This window comes from Erythrolamprus reginae, chromosome 4 (genome assembly GCF_031021105.1).
Source record: "Erythrolamprus reginae isolate rEryReg1 chromosome 4, rEryReg1.hap1, whole genome shotgun sequence".
Lineage (NCBI taxonomy): Eukaryota > Metazoa > Chordata > Lepidosauria > Squamata > Dipsadidae > Erythrolamprus > Erythrolamprus reginae.
Genome location: NC_091953.1, coordinates 58,401,057 through 58,427,223, shown reverse-complemented (window position 1 = coordinate 58,427,223; position 26,167 = coordinate 58,401,057). Strand labels below are relative to the sequence as shown.

The window sequence follows — 26,167 nt, the reverse complement described above, 5'->3', positions numbered from 1 at the left end:
GCCAGCACCCACATGCACGTTGGAGCTGAGCTAGGGCAATGGCTCACATGCCAGCAGATATGGCTCCGCGTGCCACCTGTCACACCCGTGCCATAGGTTTGCCATCACCGTCCTATGTCATAGCCCTTTACATGTTCATATACTCGGAATTACCCAAAGAATTAATGACAACATTGATCCATGTGGTCACCAAATCTCCATATGGTCACCAAAACCCTAGCTGAACTTTACCCTTAATTTACTCTTCGGTACTGATGAAAACTTTATAAATAATGAACAATGTTTTTATATGGCACTGCAGTAGATCATGCTACAAAATGGAAGGTTTTATCTAGGTATCCATCCATTTCTTCTACTGTACAGTGGTACCTCTACCTAAGAACACCTCTACTTATGAACTTTTCTAGATAAGAACCGGGTGTTCAAGATTTTTTTGCCTCTTCTCGAGAACCATTTTCCACTTACAAACCTGAGCCTCCAAAACTGTAACTGGAAAAGACAGGGAGAAGCCTCCGTGGGGGCTCTCTAAGAATCTCCTGGAAGGAAACAGGGCCTCCACCCTCCCTGTGGTTTCCCCAATTGTACACATTATTTGCTTTTACATTGATTCCTATGGAAAAAATTGCTTCTTCTAACAAACTTTTCTACTTAAGAACCTGGTCATGGAATGAATTAAGTTCGTAAGTAGAGGTACCACTGCAGATCTTACCGCTAGTAAACAAGTTGGCTTTGGCCTGTGAAAATAAAGGAGCAAAGATTCTTTGCTGCTTTTAAGCCGGGGTGTCAAACTCGCGTTGTCATGGTGTCATCATGTGACATATCACAACTTTTGCATAAATGCACCATCGTGCCTTCCGTCCCCTGTTCTAATTTTTCTATTTTACTAGTGTCATGTATATAAGCATTGTTACATCTTTGTATACCACCAAAACAATAAATAAACTCCCCCCTTCTCTAAACTAGGCATGGGCATAGCCAGCTGGTGGGTCACAAGTCTGACACTTCTATTTTAAAAAGATTACCCCAGATTATTCAAATTTCACTTTAAATTGTATTTTATTCAATTTCATTTTACATAGCTTTTCTCAAATTTTTGTAATAATTTGTTTCTTGAACTTTGCAGTTTGATAGGGCCCAAGGGCTAATCAATAAGTAAAGACTAAAAAGATTGCTGATACTTTTCCACTTGTGCAACAATTGTATTGTCCCGAATGATGCAAAGTTCAGTTTATGTTGATTATCTGTTGTGAATGTGAAGCAAAGGAACAGATGCTCCAGAAATCATTATGTTTGAATAGGGATTTGTATTAAATTTTTTCTTTCACTTTGTTTATGTGATATATTGTCTTTATTTCTCTATAAAAATTATGAATGTGGTTTTGTATCCATTTTTAATCAACTTGAACATGTACAAGGATATTATTTATGTTTAAAAACTTCTTATTCTGTGTGATAATTTCTAAGCAATTTGCAGGAGATTTTGTGGCAGACCATCACCATCTTGTGATCCTTCTGGAGCACTGCATATTTATATTTAAAATTGAACAAATATGCTGAAATTTTATGTTTTTTGTTCTAATAATGTTTGTTTATTTTTTGTTGACTTGCTTTATTTCCAAAGGGCTAAATCCTCCAACTACAAATATTTAAGTTACACAGACAAGCTGTATGTATATAAGAGGAATTATTATTTATAACAAATTCTTTTTTCCTCCGTTTAATTTCTAAAAAGTCAGCACAGTATAAAAACAGCTTTGTCTCTCTCGTATACTGAATTTACAAGGAGAACACCAGGAAAATTGGTGGATAGGTGGTGATATTTAGAACAATCAGTCTGTTTATTCAAAACCAGGGTGTGGGGCCCAGAAGGTTTCTGGCAGTGGATATTTAAGATCTCCAGAATACTATACCCCCTTGCTCGTATATGTTGTCAAACATACTTCTTGGAGACAAGTGACTTGTAATGAAAGCAAATTTATATATTCTGGAGAAGGAACAGCCCATTCCCCTAAAATTGGAGCCATGGGCTATTCAGAATAAAAGTACATGTATGTATTCTGTTCATAGAATAAAGAGGCATAGATGATACTTGGCATCTAGAATTTGATGGCAACATTCTTGATCCCTAGGGCTTGATATCTAGCCCTTTCCCGAGAATTACATTTCTGAAAAAGTGTCAGAATTTATTATTAATTTTAGATGCATGACTAATTTTTACTATACTCTTCAGAGCCAGTTCTTCCCCTATTAGGCTTGCAGATATGAATTTTTCTACTAATTCTTTTAACTGGGAGCTGAAGCCAATTAGTGTTGGCAGGAAAAAGATAACCTCTTGATCTATGTTCTACTTTCCGCAGCCTATACCACCTACAAAAGTTTTAGAAGTCAATCAGTATTTCTTTAAGAACTTTTCCTCAGTTGTTTGTATGAAAAAAAAAGTATATAAATGTATAAAATCAAGATCAACATGTATTTTCAGCTGCTTTTACTCTAATTATGGTACTTGGCTCAAACTAATTAACCCTTAACTTTTGGAGAGAAGAAGCCACATGTGACAAAAGCAATCATGTTTATTTTCCACGGTTATAATTTATTCTTAGTTTGAATATGCAAATATTCAGGAACACTGCGGAAAAAATAAGAACATCCAATCTCAGATGATTAAAGTTCCTCAAAGATGAGTCTCTTCTTAGAAATAATCCATATTTCATGGTTGTTGTTTTTTTAAAAAATGTGGTGATTAAAAATGTTTGCTTTAACTTTGCTTGCATTATGTTTTTATGCATAGTGGAAAAGGAAAAAATAAATATAAGGACAATTTGTGGGAAATAATGTGAAAAATAAGCCTTGTACGGTATTTAAAACCATATGATGAATTTGATTCTTCTAATCCTGCCCTGTAACCAGGGGTGGGCTCCAGCCAGAACACTAAATTGAGCTCGCCGCTGTGGCTTATGAGCGCTTGTGGGGCCAGCGCAATTTTGCTTCTGCACCTGTGGAGATAGCAAAATCGCACACGGAGCCGCAGATGTGCCCATGTTTCGGCATGTGCGGAAGCAAAAAAGCCTAGCCGAAACACGGGTGCACCTACGGCTCTGTAGGCAATTTTGCTATCTCCACAGGTGCAGAAGCAAAATCGTGCTGGCCCCACAAGCACTCATGAGCCGCCGCAGTGAGCCCAATTTAGCGTTCAGGCTAGCAGCCCACCCCTGCTTGAGATGAATAGTCAGTTGCGGAATTTGTCAGTTCTGGACTGCTCAAGAATGCATAGCTGAACCACTAAGCATAATCTTTGAAAAATCCTACAGGACCAGTTCCCTACCAAACCTATGGCCACTAGCCACGGTCATCCCCATCTTCAAAAAGGATCCCAGTCTAGTAGAAAACCACAGATCATTCTCTCTATGCTGCATCACATGCAAAGTCATGGAATAATCCATTTATTTATTAATTATTTATTTATTTATTTATTTATTTATTTATTTATTTATTTATTTATTTATTTATTTATTTATTTATTTATTTATTTATTTATTTATTTATTTATTTATTTATTTATTTATTTATTTATTTATTTATTTATTTATTTATTAGATTTGTATGCCGCCCCTTTCCGTGGACTCGGGGCAGCTCACAACACAATAAAACAATTCATAACAAATCTAATAATATACAATTTTAAATTTAAAATAGTTTTAAAAAACCCATTTTTAAAGAGACATACCTACAAACATACCATGCATAAATTATATAGGCCCGGGGGAGATATCTCAATTCCCCCATGCCGGACGATAAAGGTGGGTTTTGAGAAGTTTACGAAAGGCATGGAGGGTAGGGGCAGTTCTAATCTCCGGGGGGAGCTGGTTCCAGAGAGTCGGGGCCGCCACAGAGAAGGCTCTTCCCCTGGGGCCCGCCAACCGACATTGTTTAGTTGACGGGACCCGGAGAAGGCCCACTCTGTGGGACCTAATCGGTCGCTGGGATTCGTGCAGCAGAAGGTGGTCTTGGAGATATTCTGGTCCAATGCTATGAAGGGCTTTATAGGTCTTAACCAACACTTTGAATTGTGCCCGGAAAATGATCGGCAACCAATGCAGACTGCGGAGTGTTGGTGTGACATGGGCATATTTGGGAAAGCCCATGATTGCTCTCGCAGCTGCATTCTGCACGATCTGAAGTTTCCGAACACTTTTCAAAGGTAGCCCCATGTAGAGAGCGTTACAGTAGTCGAGCCTCGAGGTGATGAGGGCGTGAGTGACTGTGAGCAGTGAGTCCCTGTCCAAATAGGGCCATTACCATCCACCTAGAAACTAACAACCTACTTTCAAACAAGCAATTTGGTTTCAGGAAAAAATTATCTTGCAATCTGCAACTAATACACTGCAAAAACATATGGACCTCAGAACTTGACCAGGGCAAAACAAATAGACGCAATTTACATAGACTTCTGTAAAGCTTTCAACTCAGTGGCTCACGATAAACTACTTCTAAAACTGAAATCCTACCGCATCTCTGGCCCCCCACATGACTGGATAACTGAGTTCCTGTCAAACAGGCAAGTACTCAAAATAGGGTGCACTTTATCAAATCCCCTTCCTGTTAACAACGGTGTACTCCAAGTCAGAGTACTAGAACAAGCACACTTTATACTCTATATCAGTGTTTCCCAAACCTTTGACATATGTGTGCCCCTTCTATAATTTTTATAATGCTTAGTACTCCTTGTAAAAAAAAATGGATGTATTTTAGTAACAATCAAAATATATATTTTTCTTTTTTTGGTACACACACAAAATAATAATAAATGAAAAATAAAATTATTCATAATAAAATATAAATAAAAGGTAGCCCCATGGTAGCCCCATAAATAAATATTTATATTATAAATAACATTTATTTGGATCAATGAGAAGGATGAAATTGTTTGTGCTGAGATGACAGATCATCAAAATTTGGTTCCCTGGTTGTTAGTTTTAATCTGAGATGCGGTTCCACTTCCAATGTTTCTTTTTTTCAACTTAATGTCTACAAATGCTGAAAAAGCAACTTCATATAAATATGAAGTTGGAAAAGAACTTTTTCTGAACTCGTACCTCCACTAAGCTCTTCCCGTACCCCACTTTGGGAAACACTGCTCTATATAAATGACCTTTGCGATCACATTACAAGTGACTGCATTCTCTTTGCCGATGATGTAAAAATCTTCAATACCACCGACAACACTGCTGCCCTCCAAAAGGACCTTGACTCTGTGCCAGAATGGTCAAACATTTGGCAACTCCAAATCTCAACGAACAAATGCTCTGTCCTACATATTGGCAAAAAGAATCAGAACATCAAATACAAGCTAAATAAACAAGACCTTGCAGATAACCCTCACTCAAAGACCTTGGAATACTCATATCAAATAATCTAACTGCCAAAGCCCACTGCAACAACATTGCCAAAAAGGCTTCAAGAGTTGTTAACCTAAACTTACGTAGCTTCTTCTCCAGTAATATCACACTATTAATCAGAGCATACAAAACATTCACCAGACTAATCCTTGAATACAGCTCATCTGTCTGGACCCCACATTGCATATCAGACATAAATACATTAGAAAGTGTCCAGAGATACTTTACGAGAAGAGTCCTCCACTCCTCTAACTTCAACAGTATACCTTACACAACCAAACTTAAAATCCTGTGCTTAGAAAGCTGAGAACTATGTCGCCTTCAGCATGACCTAAGCATAGCTCATAAAATTATCTGCTATAAAGTCCTTGCTGTCAATGACTTTTTCAGCTTCAACCACAACAATACATGAGCATACCACAACAGCTTCAACCACAACAGATACAAGCTCAAATTGAACTACACCAAACTTGACTGTAGAAAATACGACTTCAGCAAGAGAGTGGTTAATGCCTGGAACTCACTACCTGACTCTGTGGTTTCGTCATCTAACCCCAAAACTTTACCTTTAGACTGTCCGCACTTGACCTCAGTTGATTCCTAAGAGGTCAGTAAGGGGCATGCATAAGCGCACCAGTGTGCCTTCCGTCCCGTCCTAATCAGTCCTCTTATCAGTACCCATCTTACGTATTGCATATAAACTATGTTGTATCTATGTATATTTTATTTATTTATTTATTTATTTAGATTTGTATGCCGCCCCTCTCCGCAGACTTGGTATGTATTACCAATACATACTTGAAAAAAATGATTAAATGATCAAATGATTAAATGATCAAATGATTAATCAAATAATCAATCAAATAATCAAATAATCAAATAATCAAATAATCAAATAATCAAATAATCAAATAATCAAATAATCAAATAATCAAATAATCAAATAATCAAATAATCAAATAATCAAATAATCAAATAATCAAATAATCAAATAAATAATCAAATATAAATGCATGTTGTCACACATGCTCCATTCTTTCACCTACACCTTACAGATCATAACTATAGAAAGAGATTCCAATAAGTCAATCTGTATTTAAGTGCCATCTACTGGTACACTAATGCTTCAGTATACACTATCCTCTTGTTTGGCAAGCTAGCCAAAAGCATTGTTTTGTTAAAGCAACAAAGAAAAAAAATCTAAGTAATATTAAAAATTAAAATTCTCATTTGAGTCAAACTCAACTCCTGATGCTATCATGGCACATCCATGAAGGATTTTTTGGCACAAGTATGGGACATCTATATAATCTAATGAAAATATATGTATTACATTATAATGTTTTAGCCAGTGCTTAATCCTTGTGCTTAATCTTCACAAGTGGTACCTCTACTTAAGAACTTAATTCGTTCCCTGACCAGGTTCTTAAGTAGAAAAGATTGTAAGTAGAAGCAATTTTTCCCATAGGAATCAATGTAAAAGCAAATAATGTGTGCAAACCCATCAGGAAAGAAATAAAAGCTCGGAATTTGCGTCGGAGGAGGAGGAGGAAGAAGAGGAGGAGGACAGTTGCTGCCGAAGAAGAAGGTGAGGTGAGGGGAATCAAAAAAATCAAAAACTTTAAGGCTTAAAAAAAAAGAGGAACTCTGAGGCGGCAAGGAGGAGCACACGCCTCACATACACCTGGCGTGAGGCTGCCTCTCATACACTGCAATAGAGAGAGAAACCCAGGCGGGTGAGAGGGGGAAACTTCCCACTCCATTGACCGAAAGGCTCCTCTGGCAGCCCAGAAAAGCCTGAGATGGCCGGGATTAAAGGGGGAATGGCAGGAAATTGGCCGGGCCTTCGTGCCGCTCTCAAATTTCCTGGGAGATTTTTCCCGGCTTGGGTTCTTAAGTAGAAAATGGTCCTTAAGAAGAGGTAAAAAAGTCTGGGCTTCCGGTTTGGTGGAGATCGCGGCGGGACGTGTCTGGCAGGGCTCTGCCAGGCGAATCCCTTCTACCCCCTCCGAAGGTCGCATTTGCGATCGGATCGGGCCCGGATGGCCCAATCCATGAACAGGGGGCTCTCCTCTGCCCGAGGATCCATCTCCAGGACTCCGGAGGCAGCGGTTCGCCCCACAGCTTCGAAGACGGGAGAACCGCTCCTCTTTGTTTAAGAGGACCGGCCAGCGCTTTCTCCCCTCACTCAGCGGGAAGAACAAAAATCAAAGAAGTGAAAGTATAAATATCTACATCTACATTGAAAAAGAATATAGCAGAGAAAGGACCTAAGGTAAAAATTTCTATTCTGTTTCGTGTTTAAAGCCAGAAGATCGTAAAAGTTCTAAGTAAAAGTTCTTTTTCTCCAGGGCGAAAGTGAAAGTTTTTTCTTGTTTAAACTCATCCGCAAATAACAGCCGGACCTAATTCTTTTTTTCACTTTTACTTTTCCATCTTGAACGTGAACTTTGGAACCTATAAAATAATTTTCTGACTTTATGGCTTAACAAAATAGTTTAAATTTGACATGACTATTTAGAAAATTTTAACTGCTAAAGGAAATTCCTAGTGATGATCAGAATTTGTTGTTAATAGACTTTTAAAATCATAATGTTCTGGACTTAATTTTTGAAGCGGAGGAACACAGTCTTGCTGCCTTTTTTTTTTTTTTCTTCTGCTGCTCCTTTTCACAACATGAAATAACTTAATAATTATGAACTAAATGGAATCTAGAAGAGATTGAAATCACTTCTTTTTTGGATTACTTATTGTTGGATTAACCTATTTGGAATACTTGCTGAGCCTTTTGGATTATTTGCTGACACCTTTTGGATTATTTGCTGAGAATTCTTTGGTTTAACATCTGCCTGCTGCACGGAAATTAACTTGACTCCATCTTGGGATCTGTTTCTTTGTTCCTGTCTTGAATTTGGAAAATAAACTGACTTCATTTTGAACACAAGCAAGCCTTGGATTTGTTTTACTCTTTGAATTTTGAATTGAAATCAAATATAACTTTACCCTTTGAGATTTGGATTTTCATCTCTACTTCCTAGCAAAACTATAGGATTTATAAGAAGAACTTAAGTATATAATACTCTTATTGTGTCTTTGAATAATTATTTGTTTTTTTTCCCCCTGATTCTTCTTTGATTTTCTTCCCTATTCTTGGACATTTCTATTACTAGAAGAAGTTTGGTTTGAACTATATGCATTGTTAATAAACCTTGGGTTCCTGCTCTATTCTAAATAGTTGAACTAAAATATTACCCTCTTTCTTTTCCTTTCTGAACAACTCTTTTTACTTCATTTTTTTCCCTTCTCCTTTTTCTTCCCTCCTCCTAAAGTTTCTCCTCCAACTCTTTTTCTTTTGTTTTCTACATATAGTTGATATTCCTTCCCTTCCTTTACTTTTTGTCTTCCTTTTACATGAAAAGGCTAATACCTGTTCTTTTTTTTCTGTGGCACTAAATAATAATATTTCTTTTTTCTTTTCTTTCTTCTCCCTTCTTTTTTTTTGAATTCTGTTATTAATTGAATTGCTATTGAATTGGTATAGTTATATTATAAGGGAAACAAAATACATTTAACAGATTTGGAATTTATAGTAATTTTTTTTCCTTTTCACTACATATAAAATTGAAACTAACCTCAAAATTTGAAATAGTGGATTCTAATTTGATAATGTCCCATACTTCAACCCTTGTTAAAACAACAAAAAAACAAACTACACCAACTACCCTATCTCCACAAGTGTCACCGCATTCTTCTCCCTTGCATCAAGTGTTAACCATGTCTACCAAAGACAAAGACAAAGACAAAACAATGCAGTCCAATCTTGCAACTATACATGAGACTTTGAATACTTTGAAGGACTTCATGGTCAAATCACAAGAAGACGCCACTCAACAAAGAGAGGCCATAAAGGAGGAGGCAACACAACAAAGAGAAGCTATAAAGGAGGAGGCAACACAACAAAGAGAAGCCATAAAAGCTGACTTGGCAGAATTTAAAGTGGAGATGGCCCAAATGAAAGCTGATATGGGCGAGATGAAAGACCAGATAAAGCAGATCCAACAAACACTTCAAGAAAGTGACGACCGAGTTTAAAAAGTTGAAGAACAATCTGATAAAAATGAGAAAAGAATGGATTATCTTGAAGGGAGAGCCGATGAGAGATACAGAATATATGATGAATCTATTACCCAGCTGGAGATGCAACGAGCTTCGTACGGACTTCGATTTCAGAATATAAAAGAGGAAAAAGATGAAGACTTAAAAGCGACTATGGCGGAAATTATTGGAGCTATACTCCAAGAGGACCCCATAGCTTTACAGAGAGAAATCGATGAAGTATACCGAATCTCGAATAGCTATATCCGTCGGCACAACCTCCCAAGAGAGATACATATTAAGTTTACAAGAAAGGCGTTGCGAGATGAGATACTTCATCATTCAAGAAACTCCCCGCCCCAACGTCAGGGAGTAGAAATAAAGATACTAAAGCAAGTTCCAAGAAGTGTCAGAGAAAACAGAAGAGATTATCACTTTCTAACTAAAATTTTGATTAAAGAAAACATTACTTACCGTTGGCTTATTCCACAAGGACTTTCTCTGACATGGCGTTCTACAAGGTACAAACTGGAAAACGTAGAACAAGCCATGTACTTTCTTGAACAGAGTGGTATTGGCCACTCCGACTACGCAAGTAAGCAACAAGTGGTCCAACTACAACTAGTTCAACAGCAACCAGGGGAAAAATTACCAACTCAGCAAGAAGAAAACTTGGGGGCAACTGCTCAAGTAATAGAGCAGGACCAAGGTGCTAGAAGAGTTCAACCTCAGCGAGAAACCAAAAAACCCACTAAATGACAACGAATAAAGACTTAAAAATCTTTTCCGTAAATGTTAATGGACTTAACGAACCAAGAAAAAGGAAGCAAATTTTCTCTAAAATTAGAAACCAAAATGTTCAGATTGCAATATTACAAGAAGTTCATATTAAAAAAGATAACCAAAAATTACTGTTGAATCCCAAAATTGGAAAAATGTATGCTGCATTAGCAGACCAAAAAAAAAGAGGTGTAGTGATGTATGTTAAGAATTCTATAAATTCCAAACAAATATATAAGGATAAAGAGGGTAGGATATTGATTGTGCAAGTAGATATTGAACCTAGACCTCTAGTGGTTGTTTCTATTTATGCTCCCAATGAAGACCAAATGACATTTTATAAAAATTTACACCAAATAATAATAGATTTAGCTATTGATAATGTATTGATAATAGGTGACTTCAATGCTATCGCGAATAGACAATTAGACCACTCAGGAGGGGGAGGTAATAAAAAAAGGGGAAAAGGCAAAAAAACAAGAAGAAATTTACTACCTAGCACTTTTCAAAAAATGAAAGCGGAATTATTACTAAGCGACATTTGGAGGGAAAGACACCCTCACAAAAGGCAATTTACCTTTTACTCCAATCCTCATAAAATTTGGACGAGAATTGACATGTTATGGGCACCAAAAACGGTGGCAGAACAAATAAGAGAGGTCGAGATAGACGTTAATACATGGGCTGATCACAACCCAATAGTGGTCTATATGACGATGAATAATAAACAGAACAACTGGCGGATGAATAGGTATATATTAAATGATAAGAAATATAAGGATTGGATCGAAAAGGAATTAAAAATATTTTTTGAAATTAATAAAACATCAGACACTACTCCACAGAACTTATGGGATACAGTTAAAGCGTATATAAGAGGTTTAACAATATCCTATACAGCAAAACACAATAAGGAAAAGAAATTAGAGTACTTACAATTAACAAACGAACTAAAACAATTAGAATCCTTATCGCAGCAACACATTAAGAACAGAGATCTAAAGACAGAAATAAATGTAATTAAACATAAAATTAGAGTTATAGAACAAAACCAACTAACTGAAAAGATCAAAAGAGCAAAGCAACAATATTTTGAACATGCAAATAAACCTGGCAGATGGCTAGCGTATAAACTTAGAAAACAGAGTCAATCAAAATTAATCCAAAAATTAGAAGATAAAGATGGTAAAATAAAATATGATACAGAAGGTAAGGCAGACATTGTGTATAATTTTTATAAAGAATTATATGCTAAAGATCATGTTATTGAAGATGAAGTTTTTAACTATTTAGAGGCTTCAAATTTACCACAAATAACAGAAGATCAACAGGCCACCATGGATGGACCAATAACAATGGAGGAACTCCTAATAACAATTAAAAAACAGAAAAGCAACAAGGCCACAGGCCCAGATGCCATACCTGCAGAATGGTACAAGATAGACAACGAAACAATAAGAAACCATATGTTAGAAACCTTTAATTTATGTAGACTTGAGGGAAAAATCCCCAAATCTTGGTCAGAATCACTGACAACCTTAATACATAAACAGGGTACAGAACCAGAAAAAATTAAAAACTATAGGCCTATATCACTATTAAATGTAGATTATAAGATCTTTATTGCCATTTACGCAGAGAGACTCAAAAGAGTTATAAATGGAATAATACACCAAGACCAAAATGGGTTTCTTCCAGGGAGACAAATTAAAAATAACATTAGAACTGTAATAAATATACTAGAGTACTATGAACAACATCCAGACAAGACGGCATCTTTAATGTTTTTGGACGCTCAAAAGGCCTTCGACAACGTTAATTGGATATTTATAAAAATGCAATTAAATAAAATGAGATTTGGCCCAAAATTTGTTAACCTAATAGATACCATATATTCAAAACAAACAACGAATATAATATTGAATAACAGTCAATTACCAATACTTGACATAAATAAGGGAGTTCGCCAAGGATGCCCTATATCACCATTGTTATATATTATGACCCTTGAAACCCTATTAATTAAAATAAGAGCGGACCCCAAAATAAAAGGTTTAACCGTAGGAGATGAAACCTACAAACTCCAGGCCTTTGCAGACGATCTAATGTTTATAATTGAAGAACCAACTACAACAGTTCCTACCTTACTACAAACCATTGAACAATATGGAAACGTAGCAGGTTTAAAGATAAACAAAAGCAAAACACATTACTTGACCAAAAATATGAATAAAACACTAGAAACTAAATTAGAAAGTATTTCTGGAATAAAGACTGTAAAAAAGGTAAAATATTTAGGAATAAATTTAACAGCGAAAACAATAACATTAAAAAATGATAATTATATGAAATTACTAGCAGAAATTAAAAAAGACTTAGCAACGTGGAATAATTTGAAAATATCTTTCTTAGGAAGAATTGCAACAATTAAGATGAACATTTTACCCAAGGTCTTATTTCTCTTTCAGGCAATACCAATAAACCCAGGGGGAATCTTTTTAAAAACTTTAACAAACTTAGTTAAAAAATTTATATGGCAAGGTAAAAAAGCAAGGATAAAAATGAATTGTTTAGAAGATATTAAAGAAAGAGGTGGATTTGGCCTTCCAAATTGGAAACTATATTATCAGGCCGCTGCATTAACATGGCTTAGAGATTGGATAATCTTAGATAATAAAAGAACACTTGACCTAGAAGGACATGATTTAATGCTTGGATGGCACGCATTTTTATGGTATGATAAGGACAAAAATCATTCATATTTTAAAAGGCATACATTAAGGAAATACTTATTAGAAGTATGGAAAGACATAAAGAAGAATCATTTCTTAAGCATTCCAGATTGGTTAGCTCCTTTAGAAGCGATAACGCATCCAAAGTCTATAAAGGACAAGAAAATGACTTATAGATATAAAGAACTATTAAATGATCAGATGAAGCTTAAATCTAGAATTGAACTACAAGAAGAAGGGATAATAATAGATTGGTGGCACTACGCCCAGATCCGATCTAGATATCAGAAGGATAAAACTCTTTACATTTTTAATAAAAGTAAGAATCCTTTAACTACTTTAATAACCACTAACTCAACAAAAATGATAGGGAAAATATATAAACTACTTATTGCTCATAAAAATATAGAGTTGACTTTAAAAGATACTATGATAAGATGGTGTAGAAATATTGGTAAGGAAATAGACATAGACACATGGGAGAAAGTGTGGATTAATAATTGGAAAATGACTAAATCAGTTTCTCTAAAAGAAAACCAAATCAAAATGTTTTATAGATGGCATCTCCCACCAAATAGGATAGCAAAAATGTTTCCCAAAACATCCCCAATATGCTGGAAATGTAAGAAGGATATAGGAACTTATTATCATCAATGGTGGACATGTAGCAAAGCAAAAATATATTGGAAGATGATTGAAAAAATATTAAAAGAAATAATAAAGCAAGATATAGATAATACCCCGGAATTTTACTTATTAGGTGTCACAAACCAGATCTACAAGAAAGAATTTTTTTATCTAATTATACACATACTAACTGCGGCTAGAATAATATATGCGCAAAACTGGAAAGGGGAGGAAATCCCCAAGGAAGAAGAGGTTATAGCTAAGATATTAGATTGCGCTGAAATGGATATGATGACAAGAAGATTAAACGATCAAGAGGATACTAAATTTTATGAAACATGGAACAATGTTTACAAATGGATAGATAAGAAAAAATAAGATATATCTCTAGTGGTTGTTTTTTTTATCTTTTTTTGTATTAGTTTTTACCTAGGTGATAATAATATTAATATTAGTTTAAAAGGACTTTTTGATGATTATGATATAGTAATGTATGTATAAGTATAAGCAAAATACTAAGATTTTCGAAGTAATAGTTGAATTTAGTTTTACTGTTTGGATTGAAGGTTTGATACTACTTTACTATAGTAATTAGGATTATATTAAAGGTATTTTTTCTTTGGTAATTATGTTATACTAACCCTACCTAACACCCATATTAAGATTTGTAAACTTTAACTCAAATTTACTAATTTTTTTTTCTATATAATAGTTAACATATATTTAATTATGTATTCTTTTTCTATATTTGAATGTATACTTTCATAAGAAGCGGGGGAAATACACCCCCACTTTATGTTCATTGTTTGTATGTATTTGTTTGTTTTTTATGAAAAATAATAAAAAATTTAAAAAAAAAAAAAAGAAGAGGTAAAAAAGTCTTGAACACCCGGTTCTTATCTAGAAAAGTTCTTAAGCAGAGGCGTTCTTAGGTAGAGGTACCACTGGAACTGTCAATTTTATCTCATTTTTAAAAATAAAATTATTTCAACAATACATTGTGAGAAAATATCAGAATCAGCTGTTGTATTACATGCAGAATTATTCTAATTACCTTCTTTATAGATTTATTTATTTATTTATTAGATTTGTATGCTGTCCCTCTCCGTAGACTCCGTAGATGCAATTTATATATGTTCTAGGACGATCTATTTCAGGAAAAATGATTGCATTTCAACTAGAATAAAATGTTTTTTCTACTGTTGCTCATCTATTCTATATGCTTGCAGAAATATCCTGCATCAGCTTTTGACAGTGGAAGGCAGGGGTGGGCTACTAGCCGAAATGCCTAATTCCGCAGGCACGGAAGCAAAAAACCTTGCCGGAAAATGGGCACAACTGCAATTCTGTGTACAATTTTGCTATCTGCACAGGTGCAGCAGTATAACTCTGCTAAAACTCATGGGACTTCCAGAACCGCGGAGGCAAGCCCAATTAGGTGTTCCGGCTAGTACCCCACCACTGGTGGGAGCTATATTAAGATAGGGTGAAAGTTAAAGATTAAATGAGTTAAGTAGTTGGGGAAGAAAAGAAATGGAATAATTACTACAGGTGTGTACCTAAATATGCAAGTTTAGAGCATGTATGACTAGTACTAGTACAAAGTGTGCAGTTCATCTAGAAAACGCCTCAAAAGATTGGGTAAGTCTGTATTTTAAAAATGCAGAAAAAGTAACAATTGGTGATAAACTTTTGTAAATAAAATGATAATGTATTGTGAAATCTGAAAGATTGCTAATCTTCAGACATATGATTTTGTGTGTATGATTACCATTAGCACTGGAAACTGTAGGAAGTTAGCACCCTTCCCTCTTCTAGAAGTATGAAATATTCTAGGAAATATTAAAAAGGCAGAAAATCTTATATTTCCCTGGATGAGAAAAGGAGAAAGAGGGTTTTTGAGGCAGGAAGCATGCTCATTACTAATAGCACCCACCTTCTCAATAGCTCACAGTAGATGTCAGCACTTAAGAGATAAAACAGGGCTAGGTCTGTTCATAAGCATATGCCCTCACCCAAGATCCAAAAAAGGTAGGATTAGCCTTCAGTCATAATAGGAATTGCCTAAAGCCCCTTCATTGCATCACCCAGCACAGTTCAACCAAGCTTAACTCAGAAAACCTACAAAGTTAGCTATGACCCCTACAGCAGCCACTAGAAACAGGAAGCTGAAATTCAAAGCCCAAGAGAGGGCGTATGTGTGTGTGCATATATATACTGTATATATATATATATATGGTTTTTTTTATGTTGGATCACCCTGGTATATTGAACGAACGTCACAGCTCCTTTTTGCCTCTAGGCCCAACCCAGGACCATTTCAAGGCAGTTAACATTTGACATATATGTGTGTGTGTGTGTGTGTGGATTGTTCTGAGTTCGGGTTTTGCCCCGTGTAATATTTTGAGTGTCTATGCGACGTTTCGGTGAAATCACATTCACCATCATCAGGCTGAAGTTGTAAGCTTCGTGCTGCTGTAAATATAGTTTGCTTGCAACTGCCATTTGTTCCTTATAAATAGTGGTGGGGTTGGAGATTTGGTTTGAATGTAGCAAATAGATTGGGTGGCTATGTTTTAATGATTTGATTGGTTGGTGGAATCACATTTAGTTGAAGGATTGACATGGTGATGATTATGATATGTTTTTTTTGTTTAAGGCTGGTTTCCAAATCTCTGGTAGGCGGGACGTGTCATCTCTTTTGTTCATGCTGAGGGGGTGTTTTTCTATCTCTATGGCTTCCATGATTATTCTTTTATATACATGTTCTGTTTTGGAAAGTAATTTAGTTTTTTCAAAGTCAATTACTTTCCAAAATTACTTTCCAAAACAGAACACGTATATATAAAAGAATAATCATGGAGGCCATAGAGATAGAAAAACACCCATGTGATATATATATCACCCATGTGCTCTACTGCCCAGGGTCTCAAACCATGTAGACCTGTTCATCATTACAACCATCCTTCCAAGCATGATCCCAGTGTCTTTCTCCCCACTCCCCCCCAGTTTGAACCTAGATGGACATTTTTTCCAACAAAGCAACATAGACATTTCTGAAAAACATATAATCCTATTAACAAATATTTGCTTCTATTTTAGTCTTATGGATACAAAGTTTTCCTGTTAAATTTGGCCTTTGTAATTCTTTTTTTTTCAAAATAGAAAATCTCAGTAATGTTTTATAATCAAAAGAGAAACATTTGGCTGATGTTGCATTTCTTTTTTGCTGACTGCTGCTCTTATTACTGTTATCCCATGCCATTGCTAAATACTTCATTATAACTGTAGTTTATAATCCATTTAAAATATAATAAAGAGTCAGCAAGAGAAACCAGTTTCTGAAAGGTGATAACCGATTTAGCCAAGTCCATCTCTAGATGGCTTTGCAATTGAGATAATAATTTGTTGCTTCGAATGACAAGCATCTTAGATTTCTTAGACTTAAAAGATTTGATGTCCCGTGAAATCACAGATCTTGCTAACTCATAAACCGTATACAATATGCATGAATTGGTCTCCAGATTGGAACTTTCTATTCTAACACTAAACATTTCAGAGAAAACCCTTTGATTCTGTGCAAATGAAGAAGCTAAGAATCACATTTAAAACTATTGAACTATTTTTATTTTACTACCTTGAAGTACATATTATCATTGGAAATGTACTTGCAATGCACATCTGACATGTTATGAAATATGATAACTATTGTAGTGATAGTATTTTTATACTGAAAATAGCTGCATTTTGAAAGAATAGGAAGACCCCCATTTATCCACTCCTAAATGTTTCATTCTGCTGAAATGCAGTGCTCTGAATAAAGTACTTACCTTATTCTATTAAATAGTTTATAGACTAGAAGGCAACGAAACTAAAATATGTGGTCAACCATAGTTTATCTTAGAATTAATTCCTTTTTGAAAACAAGAAACTCTCTTGGTCCATATTATTTCTCGGCATCACAGATGGGATGAAGTACTTTAGTCATTTAGTATTTGTAAACTTTATTGTTTTGACCCAAATTCCTTTTGTTACTTTGCATATGTTACTCTAGCCTTTTAATAGAATAGAATAGAATGGAATGGAATAGAATTCTTTATTGGCCAAGTGTGATTGGACACACAAAGAATTTGTCTTGGTGCATATGCTCTCAGTGTACATAAAAGAAAATATAGATTTGTCAAGAATCATGAAATACAACACTTAATGATTGTCATAGGGGGTCAAATAAGCAATGAAGAAACAATCAATATTAATAAAAATCTTAGGATACAAGCAACAAGTTACAGTCATACAGCCCTAAGTGGGAGTAAATGGGTGACAGGAATGATAAGAAAAAACTAGTAGAAATAGAACTGCAGATTTAGTAAAAAGTTTGACAGTGTTGAAGGAATTATTTGTTTAGTAGAGTGATGGCGTTCGGGAAAAGACTGTTCTTGTGTCTAGTTGTCTTGGTGTGCGGTGCTCTGTAGCGACATTTTGAGGGTAGGAGTTGAAACAGTTTATGTCCAGGATGCAAAGGATCAGTAAATATTTTCACCGCCCTCTTTTTAACTCGTGCAGTATACAGGTCCTCAACGGAAGGCAGGTTGGCAGCAACTGTTTTTTCTGCAGTTCTGATTATCCTCTTATTTATTATACAATGCTAAGCATTAATTGTTCAATCCATTTTAAGTACTTCTGACCTGTTTTAAAGCATTAATGTTTCTGTTTAATCATGCCTGAACTGGGGATATCCCGATGATCCCAGAAATATTCCACCTTTTAAAAAAGTGAGCATAATTGAAAATCACAACTCTTTGGTGAAAAGCAATCCCAGAGCTCCAGCACAGGACAAAGTCCAGCTCCAATTGGGCTCCCAAGTGAAGCCCAAAGCTGCAGCTTACTCAGCCCAGTATTTGCATTTGTATTTATTAGATTTGTATGCCGCCCCTCTCCGAAGACTCGGGGCGGCTAACAACAATATAAAAAGACAATGTAAACAAATCTAATATTAAAAACAATCTAAAAAACCGCAATTTAAAGAACCAATCATACATACAAGCATACCATGTATAAATTCTATAAGCCTAAGGGGAAGGGAAATTTCAATTCCCCCATGCCTGATGACAGAGGTGGGTTTTAAGGAGCTTGCGAAAGGCAAGGAGGATGGGGGCAACTCTGATATCTGGGGGGAGCTGGTTCCAGAGGGTCGGGGCCACCAGAGAAGGCTCTTCTCCTGGGTCCCGCCAAACGACATTGCTTAGTCGACGGGACCCGGAGAAGGCCAATTCTGTGGGACCTAACCAGTCCCTGGGATTCGTGCGGCAGAAGGCGGTCCTGGAGTTGCCCAGTACCAGTTGCAGTTGCCCCCACCTCCCAGGCCTCTGCTGCTCTGAGCTCTGTTGCTCTCTATCGCCCTGCATCGCCTTCCTTGTCTTCTTGCTTCTGCTGCTGGTGAGGCATGCTTATTTTGGCTCTTCATGAGGCAGCTGCTGACCATGTGAGACGATCTCTTCTAGGTCTCCAAAGACATTTTTTTATAAACAACTATGCAAACAACCAGCTGCAAACTTCTCTAGATGAAGTGAAAGACAAAAAGGATGCTCATGCCACAGTGAGAGCTAAGAAACCTGAGAGTGCCATAAGACCAGAATAATATTTTGAATTCAAAGAGCTGAGCAAAGTGGACTATTCCCAGAGGGTAGCAGAATACCCCTAAATAAACTATGACTGTAGCTCTGCAGTGGATGTTGGATGGCGGTGCCCCATAGGAGTTATAGCATATCCCAAGCATTCAGAGAATGAGATGGTAATAATGCATCCTGAAGACCAGGCTACCCAATAATATAAAGAGACATATCTAGCATCTTACAGATCACACTTCAAGGAAAAGGATCACACAAAACACAATTGATTTAATTAGGAAAGTACTGAAAATAACTTGTGACATCTGGATTTATAAAATTACATGACAATTAGATGACAGAAATTACCTCCCACTCCCAACACATCAAACTCAGCCTCTAGATAAAATAGTTGTGGCATAAAATCTACTAGTGAAGGAAAGTTTGAAAATGTCCAAAGATACTTCACCAAAAGAGCCCTTCACTCCTCTACCCGTAACAGAATACCCTACGAAACTAGACTTACAATCCTGGGTCTTGAAAGCTTAGAACTACGACACCTTAAACATGATCTAAGTATTGCCCACAAGATCATATGCTGCAATGTCCTGCCTGCCAAAGACTACTTCAGCTTCAACCACAACAACACAAGAGCACACAACAGATTCAAGCTTAATATTAACTGCTCCAAACTTGACTGTAAAAAGTATGACTTTAGTAATCGGGTTGTCGAAGCGTGGAACTCATTACCGGACTCTGTAGTATCATCCCCTAACCCCCAACATTTTACACTTAGACTATCCACGGTTGACCTTTCCAGATTCCTAAGAGGTCAGTAGGGGGCGTACATAAGCGCTCCAGAGTGCCTTCCGTCCCCTGTCCTATAGTCTCTCCTATATCTCATATTTCCTCTCTACTATATCCTCTATAACCTTCATTGTGTATTATTGTGCATTGGACAAAATAAATAAATAAAATAAGCATTTGGAAAGTCATTGAACTCCAACTGGAACAGATTGGAGATTTGCTGCAACCCACTTAGAAACATAGAAGACTGATGGCAGAAAAAGACTTCATGATCCATCTAGTCTGCCCTTATACTATTTTCTGTATTTTATCTTAGGATGGATATACAGTGATACCTCGTCTTACAAACTTAATTGGTTCCGGGACGAGGTTCTTAAGGTGAAAAGTTTGTAAGATGAAACAATGTTTCCCATAGGAATCAATGGAAAAGAGATTAATGCGTGCAAGCACAAAACTCACCCCTTTTGCCAGCCGAAGCGCCCGTTTTGCACTGCTGGGATTCCCCTGAGGCTCCCCTCCATGGGAAACCCCACCTCCGGACTTCTGTGTTTTTGTGATGCTGCAGGGGAATCCCAGCAGCACAAAAATGAGTGCTTCCCTGGCAACGGAAGTCTAGAAGTGGGGTTTCCCAGCAAAGGGAGCATTAGTGAAATTGCAGCATCGCCAAAACACCAAAGTCCTCGAAACCCCACCTCTGGACTTCCGTTGCCAGCGAAGCACCTGTTTTTGCGCTGCTGTGATTCCCCTGCTGTGATTCCCCTGCAGCATCACAAAAACACAGAAGTCCAGAGGTGGGGTTTCCCATGGAGGGGAGCCTTAGGGGAATCCCAGCAGTGCAAAAATGGGTGCTTCGCTGGCAACAGAAGTCCGGAGGTGGGGCATCCCAGCAGTGGCGGTGGGTTTGTAAGGTGAAAATAGTTTGTAAGAAGAGGCAAAAAAATCTTAAACCCCGGGTTTGTATCTCGAAAAGTTTGTATGACGAGGCGTTTGTAAGACGAGGTATCACTGTATGTTTATCCCAGGCATGTTTATACTGCAAGAGTCTAAGAAAACTTCCAGAAATAGCAGGAATGATTTCAACTTATGGGACTCATGCATTGTATTTAAACTGACCAATTCTGAGGAAGTGGACTCTGTCCTTACTGTTGTGAGCTCTGCCACTTGTGTTTTGAGCCCCTGTCCCTTCTGGTCAGTGCTGCTGTAAATCAGTGCTGCTTTTAGAAAAAGTGATTTCTTCCATATTCCAGTCAGGTCTGATTCAATTTTCTTATTTGATTTCTTTCTTTGGAAGGAGGAAATGATGAGATTGACCGAAGAACATGGAAGGTCTTCCTTTGTTACAAAGGATAACTCAAATACGTTGTTTATTAATCAGAGACAGCGCAGGGGAGAGATTGTCAAGCAAATTGCCCCTTGTTCTTATTTTCCACTCACCAAAGGGAATAATGATCTGAGAAAGAACTTGACTTGGTTCTCCGTATGGCTCATATTCTTCTGATTAAAAAATAAACGTATAGATTAGTGCAGGGCAGGATTTTGCTCTCTTTGGCAGCTAAGTACAATGGCTATTTCAGGTAAAGACCCCAGCAAGTTTCAAGTTTCAAGTTTTATTGGATTTATATGCCGCCCCTCTCCGAAAACCCGGGGCGGCTAACAGCAATCATAGACAGTATACAATAATAATCCAATACTAAAAGCAGATTAAAACCCCTTAATATACAAAACCAAATACACATACAAACATACCATACTAATCTAATAAATAATAATAATGCATACCATTGTAACGGCCTAGGGGGAGAAGAGATCTTAATTCCCCCATGCCTGGCGGCAGAGGTGGGTTTTAAGTAGCAGCTGGATGGAAGTGACCAATCTTGATGCAGATCATTTGTAGCCCAGAAGGTCACCCACCTTTAACTTCTTAGAATATAATATGTAGTGTTTATGGGATATTTTCTTCCATTCCTCCAGATAAAAACTACTTTCAAGCCAGAACAGCTGAAATTGGCTTCACCTGCCTCAGTTGCACTCCGGTTACAAAATGGAGGACATTCCTTAGGAAAAGGCTATTGGAGTTTCTTTGAGCTGGGACAATGAGATTGTGTGGCCAAACCATTACAATGTCTTTAAACCATGGTGTTCAGTTGTACACCCACACAGCACTTTCCTTTTTAAGAAATGAGGATATTTAAAAGAATGTATCTTATATTAGAAATTTGATAAACTGAAGAATCTCTATTTGTAGATCTTATGCTAGTCTTGTTTTTTATGAACAAAAATACAGACCCTGCTCCCTGGGACAAAATGAAAGACAAAAAGGAATGTATAATGATTAAATCCTTTTAAAACAAGATGGTTTGACACTATAATTCTACCTGGAAACAGCTCAATTTTCTTTAGAAAGAAAAACAAGGAAGAAATAATGGGAGATGGAGACCATAGACTCCTTGTAAAATTTAAAAAATAAAGAAGGACAGGAGCATAATGAAAGCAAAATTAGAAAAGTGTTTCAGCTACTAGATAATTATCTGATTTTCTTGGCTACACAGGACAAAGAAACATTTTGTTTTATTGGATAAGGCAACAGTCCCTTTAAGAGAGCAGCTTTATCTTATCCTCTGTATTATATAAAACTGTGAGGATTTGCTCAAAAGGAAAGAGAAAAATGCCTGGCAATATTCAAACAGGAAACCCAGTTGCTTTTATTTGCTCTTTTCAACTAATCCTTCTGAGGTGTAAATGTACTGGAATTTGATATGAATCAAGCAACTATTAATTGACTTGTTTAATTAGAAGTAAGGTCTCTTTTCATTTATAGTTTTGTATTCACTGATGTACAAATGAATTGCTCACTGAAATCTTTCCCATGTGCAATCCCACTTGTTTGATATATCATTTGTGTTTTAGGATTGGCACAAAATCAAGTTCTGTCTGATGGTTTTGAGCAGGAAGAGCCAAAACACCTCCCTTTTTTGTTGTTTTTTTTTTGTTTTTAGTGTAATTGACCCAGGCATCCTATTGGATAGTGTTGGAAGAAAAATCCAGTTCGGAGCCATTCTGAGTGGATTACCCAAACTGCAATTCTAAAAGCTGGCCTCCTCAGTTTCTGTTTGGGGCAGGGAGACTTGTGCTGGTTTCTGCCTCCCTTAAGGGGGAAAAAAAACCCTTAAGATTTTTTCCCATTAGGGGAAATATTTTATTCTGTCTTTAAATATTTTTGCTGTTCGAGGTGGGAGAGGGCACTCCCAGAGTATTAACTCAGCACAACCAGATATCATAGATTACTTCATTACAGGTATCCACATGGTAACTCACGGTTATGATACAATTCTTCTGCAGTGTAATCTTTCCCATTGTAAAGAGGTTGAATTGTCCCCAGCTCTGCACTCATGCTTTTCTACATGATGCTTCTACATGCTTGCTTGCTTAGTGAATCAAATGAACCCGATGGAATGTTCTCTCCAATTACCCTCACCACGGGTCAGAGCCAATAGGAATATAGTGTTCCCTCACTTTTCGTGGGGGTTGCGTTCCGAGACCGCCCGCGAAAGTCGAATTTTCACGAAGTAGAGATATGGAAGTAAATACTGTACACTATTTTTGGCTATGGACAGTATCACAAGCATTCCCTTAACACTTTAAACCCCTAAATTGCGATTTCCCATTCCCTTAGCAACCATTTAGATTATTACTCACCATGTTTATTTATTAAAGTTTATTAAAAAAATATTTATTAAAGGTGGATGAATGTTTGGAGATGACATATGACGTCATCAGGCAGGAAAAACCATGGTATAGGGGGAAAATGTGAAGTATTTTTTAATTAATATTTTTCAAAAACCGTGGTATAGACTTTTCGCGAAGTTCGAACCCGCGAAAATCAAGGGAACACTGTACACAGATGTGGTCACATATAGAACTACATTACCCAGAGTGCAATCTAACTACAATTCTCCTAATGCAATGTCTTAAAGAAACATGTCTTAATTCAAGCTAATTATTTCTGTCTGTGGTGACAGCACAACATTCTTCAAAATATTTCATTCTTTAGGAGGAGGGATGGTTGCAGAGATGGGCTGTTCTGGCAGCTAATTGTGCGCAGTTCCGGAGCTCTGGAGTGCGAGTGCGGCATTGAGCACAATTTTGCTTCCTACACCTGTGGCAGGTAGCAAAATCTTGCAGAGCATGTGGGCATGCAGGGAAGCAAAAAACCTCACCGAAACGCGCCCATACACACGTTCCTATGTAAGATTTTGTTACCTGCAGAAGTGCAAGAAGCAAAATTGCACTCGACACCGCACTCACGCTCCAGAGCTGCACACAACTAGCCATTCCGGCAGCAGACTATCTCTGGGTGGGTGGTGATTTTCTACAATGGCCTGGGAGAATTTGGCCTTGGAACCACTATTTTGTGATCCTTCCAATCCTTCTCTTTGGGTCTGCTGATGTAAATTATCTCAAGTGCCATCAGTTTTTCCATGAAACTTTGGAACAGTTCAGAATATGCCATCAGCATACAGATAATTCTAGCCTGCTATTCCATGTACAATATTAACCCTAAACAGCAACCACTATTCTTGAATGGTATTTGTTTCTCATAATGGTCTGTGCAAAACAGCAAAGGAAAAATAAATTCAAACTGAAGTAGACCCAGAGACAGGGTTTTGAGCAATCGGTACTTTTATTCAGCTCAGAGAACAAGTGACAGCTCAGCAAGGTAAAGTGACAATTCAGCGAGTACCGACTGACTCTGCCTGGAGAAACCGCTCCTTTTATATATTTGCGGTTCCCGCCAAAGCTAGAGCCGGCCGCGTCTGAGCCAATCAGGAGCGACTTCCTGCTTGGGCTCAGACAGCGCTGAAAGAGGAACAAACTATTTACAGAGTTACAAGGTAGCCATTACAGGATACAACACCCCTCCCCTCATAGTTGGACACATCCATCAAGAAAGCCATGTGACAAAGTCGTCCAATCGGTGGGGCCTCTGAGGAGCTCGCGCTGACCTGCGCAGTTCAATTTCTCCTTCGCCACCGACTGTGGAGGATGGCTCGCCGCTGTTCTCCCGGTGTGGCGGACTTGGCCTGGCGGGCCCAACGAAGGCTTCGGAGGACGAGGATGGTTCGGCGTCGCTGGATGGTTCCCCCTGGCCCGATAAGTCTCTTTGCGTGTCTCTTATTTCGGGCAATGTACTAAAGTCTGTTGAAGGGGGAGAGTCCATGTCAGCGGTTTGTGGCAATTGATTTTCTGTTCGCTTCCGAATGTGGTCTATGTGTCGTTTCCACAAACGACCATCCTCTAGTTTAACAACATAGGTCTTAGGTGCATTTTGCTTAACAATAATTCCCTTCATCCAGTTTACATTTCCATCAAAACTTTTTACATATACATTTTGTCCCAAATACATTTCTCTTTCAGGTTTTGTACACATTTGGTTATTATTAACACAGAACCTTGGGTTTAACCTGTCTAGTGGTGACCTCAACTTCCTTCCCATCAATAACTCTGCAGGGCTTACATGTGTGTGCGAGTTAGGGGTAATGTGTTGGGTGAGTAAGAATTGGTCCAAGTTCTGTTGCACATCCCCAGGGCCTGACCTGCGCAATGCCTCCTTTGCCACCCGTACGTAACGTTCTGCCAATCCGTTAGCCCAGGGCGAATAAGGCGAGATGAGGGCATGCCTGACCCCTAGGCCATCTAGGAACAATTCGAATTGCCTGGCTGTTAGCTGTGGCCCATTGTCAGACACTAAGAGATCTGGGCACCCATGGGATGCAAACAGTCTGCTCAATACCTTGATAGTGGCACTTGTGGTTATGTTGTTCATTGCTATTATTTCCAACCATTTGGAGAAGGCATCAACCACTATTAAAAAATACTGAGACCCCACTGGGCCAGCAAAATCAATGTGGATTCTAGACCAAGGACCAGCAGGCTGTTCCCACTCAGCCGGAGTTGTTTTGGGGGGACTGGGCCGTGACTCTTGGCACGGATCACACTTTGAAACCCAACTTTCAATATCAGCATCCAGCCCTGGCCACCATAAATGCCCCCTTGCCAGGCTCTTCATCCTGACAATCCCAGGATGACCCACATGTAACATTTTGAGTACCTTTCCCCTTAGGCT

The 26,167-nt window shown here is 37.5% G+C and overlaps 1 protein-coding gene across 1 annotated transcript in view; it reads right to left on the bottom strand.

Moving 5' to 3' along the window:
* Positions 1 to 23,412, bottom strand: part of HUNK (hormonally up-regulated Neu-associated kinase) — a 122,677-nt gene extending 99,265 nt beyond the window's left edge. The window contains exon 1 of the mRNA XM_070750323.1: positions 23,359 to 23,412. Within this exon, the coding sequence (XP_070606424.1) occupies positions 23,359 to 23,397 (39 nt within the window). The 5' untranslated portion in view covers positions 23,398 to 23,412. The remainder of the gene's footprint in view (positions 1 to 23,358) is intronic.
* Between the last annotated feature and the right edge of the window lie 2,755 nt (positions 23,413 to 26,167).